Source organism: Cystoisospora suis (assembly GCF_002600585.1).
Source record: "Cystoisospora suis strain Wien I chromosome Unknown contig_5583, whole genome shotgun sequence".
Lineage (NCBI taxonomy): Eukaryota > Apicomplexa > Conoidasida > Eucoccidiorida > Sarcocystidae > Cystoisospora > Cystoisospora suis.
Genome location: NW_027158373.1, coordinates 1 through 2312, shown reverse-complemented (window position 1 = coordinate 2312; position 2312 = coordinate 1). Strand labels below are relative to the sequence as shown.

General features: G+C 44.5%; 1 protein-coding gene across 1 annotated transcript in view; it reads left to right on the top strand.

The window, feature by feature from the left end:
* CSUI_009379 (uncharacterized protein) overlaps window positions 1–1834 on the top strand; it is a 5401-nt gene extending 3567 nt beyond the window's left edge. The window contains exons 3-4 of the mRNA XM_068069495.1: window positions 614–741; window positions 1642–1834. Coding sequence (XP_067918529.1) covers window positions 614–741; window positions 1642–1707 — 194 coding nt within the window. The 3' untranslated portion in view covers window positions 1708–1834. The remainder of the gene's footprint in view (window positions 1–613; window positions 742–1641) is intronic.
* Window positions 1835–2312: the final 478 nt, after the last annotated feature.

Here is a 2312-nt window from a genome sequence, read left to right as displayed (position 1 = left end):
GGGGGGGGGGGGGCGGTGTACACCTGTCTCATCAACATTCCTACCCACAAGAAATCTATCTGCCTTCAAGGCTTTTGCTGTATGGATGGGGGAGGGGGAAAGGGGGGGGGATCATCATCGCTTAGTCCTATCAGTGTAGTACTTACTTGGATCACCAGCAGATGTTCTCATGAGAACTCAACAGCCTCTACGGTCAGCAGGGACCGTAGAGGCTGTGAATGGGGGGACTAAACTGTGTGAAGAGAGAAGGTCACAAGGCGAGGAGATGTGTGTGTAGGCGATGTATCGACAGTCATTTGAATAAAGGATTCAAGCTGAAAGATAACATGGAGATAAGTATCTCCTCAGACATCACTCGTGACTAGAGATTTCATGTATCGTAAGCGATCTCGAAGTCCGAGGACGTGTCTACCACATACTAGGGCGTTCTTAGTGTGCTATCTTTGTTCATCTTTGATAGCTCCCCAACACGTTTCCGTTAGTAAGTCCTTCTTGTGATCGCTTGAGACATACAAGACAAAGGGATGGTATGTGTCCCCATGGAGAAAGATCGGGTTCTCCTCGGCGTTCGCACAGAGAAAGAGTCTAACGAGCATATTGTTCATTCTTATAGCGTTATCTGACTCACATGATGACTCCATCGTTTACAACCTTCTCACTCACTTCCTTCCTGTCATCAAGCCGCTTTCTCGATGGCAGACAGGAGTCTATTGTCTTCTATTCGATATTCTTGACATTCTCGTAAGATTCTCTCTCTGCCTCTGTCCTGTGCATATACCGTATATGATGAAGAGATTCCTCGTCTCTAAGTTAGCTCATACATTTTCATAACGCTTGCATGTTCCCATACTATGAAAGAGGGCGTGCATGCCTGCATGCATTCTTGTTCTTTTTTCCCTCGTATGTGGGTTCCCCGTATGATACGAAAGGCCGTCATGTACTCTTTCCCCGGCAAAGGCTCTACAGCTCAGTACCCGGGCTCAGTGTAGAAGCTAGGTATGATACACTCCAGTCAGTGAAAGACAGGCGTCCTTAGGGGCATCAACATATGTATGACGTACCAGAGATAGATAGATAGATAGATCGATAGATCGATAGATAGATAAATAAATAGATAGTCATAATTGACCAGTTCCCACCGCATACGATTGTTATAGATAAAGTCTCTGTTATCTTCTTGTCATCATAACCAGTCCCATCGTCGATCCTCTCTCTTTTATCACACAACTGATGCAATACCTAATTCTGTTTTTCTATGGCAAGAGTGAGGTGTCTTCTTACAAATAACTGTAAACTTTTCACAGGATTGCTGCCCCTACACTACCCAAACCGTAGATCTTAGATATAGAGATAGACAGGTATACATGATCTACGGCTCACTCTGTATACATATGTATGTATATATGTACTGTGTCTCAGATTTCCCTGTGCTAAGCCAGATAAAAACATATACATATATGGCGTCGGTTCGTATAGAAGTTCTTTGTTTCTGTATCTCTGTGGTATAGGAGACGCCTGTGTGAGAGAGAGAGAGAGAGATTGAGGTTTGGAGATGAGAGAGGCGATTGTTTTCCTGAGTTCCTTTCTGGCCGCTATCTGATTTTTTGGACTTGCGATTTTCCATCTTGTTGTTTCTTCTAGGGCACAAGTCGGCAACCTCTCGTTACAGGTGTATGTACAGCTGGATCAACTGATCTTATTGTTTGAGTCTCCTGCATTTGTACCTGTCCGTCTCCTTCTTCTTCGACCTCATGAATACCCTCATCTCGTCGAAGCTCTCATGGGTAGGCGAGAAGGAGCTGAGCAAGACGAAGAAGAAGAAGAGGACAACTGAGCAGTCTTGGGCGATACCTTCTCGTTCTTCCCTTCTCTTTATTCTCCCATGAGTGATCCATGTGTTAGGGGCGTTTTCACTATCTCTCTCCATGCCGTAGTAGTGGTAGAAGAATCGATCTTCTCTATTACTCTCTTCTTCGGTATGAGAATGGTAAAGCTATAGAAGGAGACTTCCTCTCTCACTGGGGTCTACCAGTATGATGAGTGAGCTCTTTGTTATATTGAGGAAAGAAGGATACGGAGTGTCTGCTTTCATCCGTTGGGATTCGATTGTCATGATGAGTTTATAGGATCATTCACTGCCAGCTAGGAGCTTGCGGATCATCTACTACAGGGATGACTCTGCATGCCTGGAGTCGAACGGATGGGGCGGGGAAGAGCATGAATGATAATGAAGATGTGAGACAGGGTTTAGATAGATAGATCGATAGATTAAAGATAGATAGATAGATTAAAGGAAGAAGCGAATGAGAGAA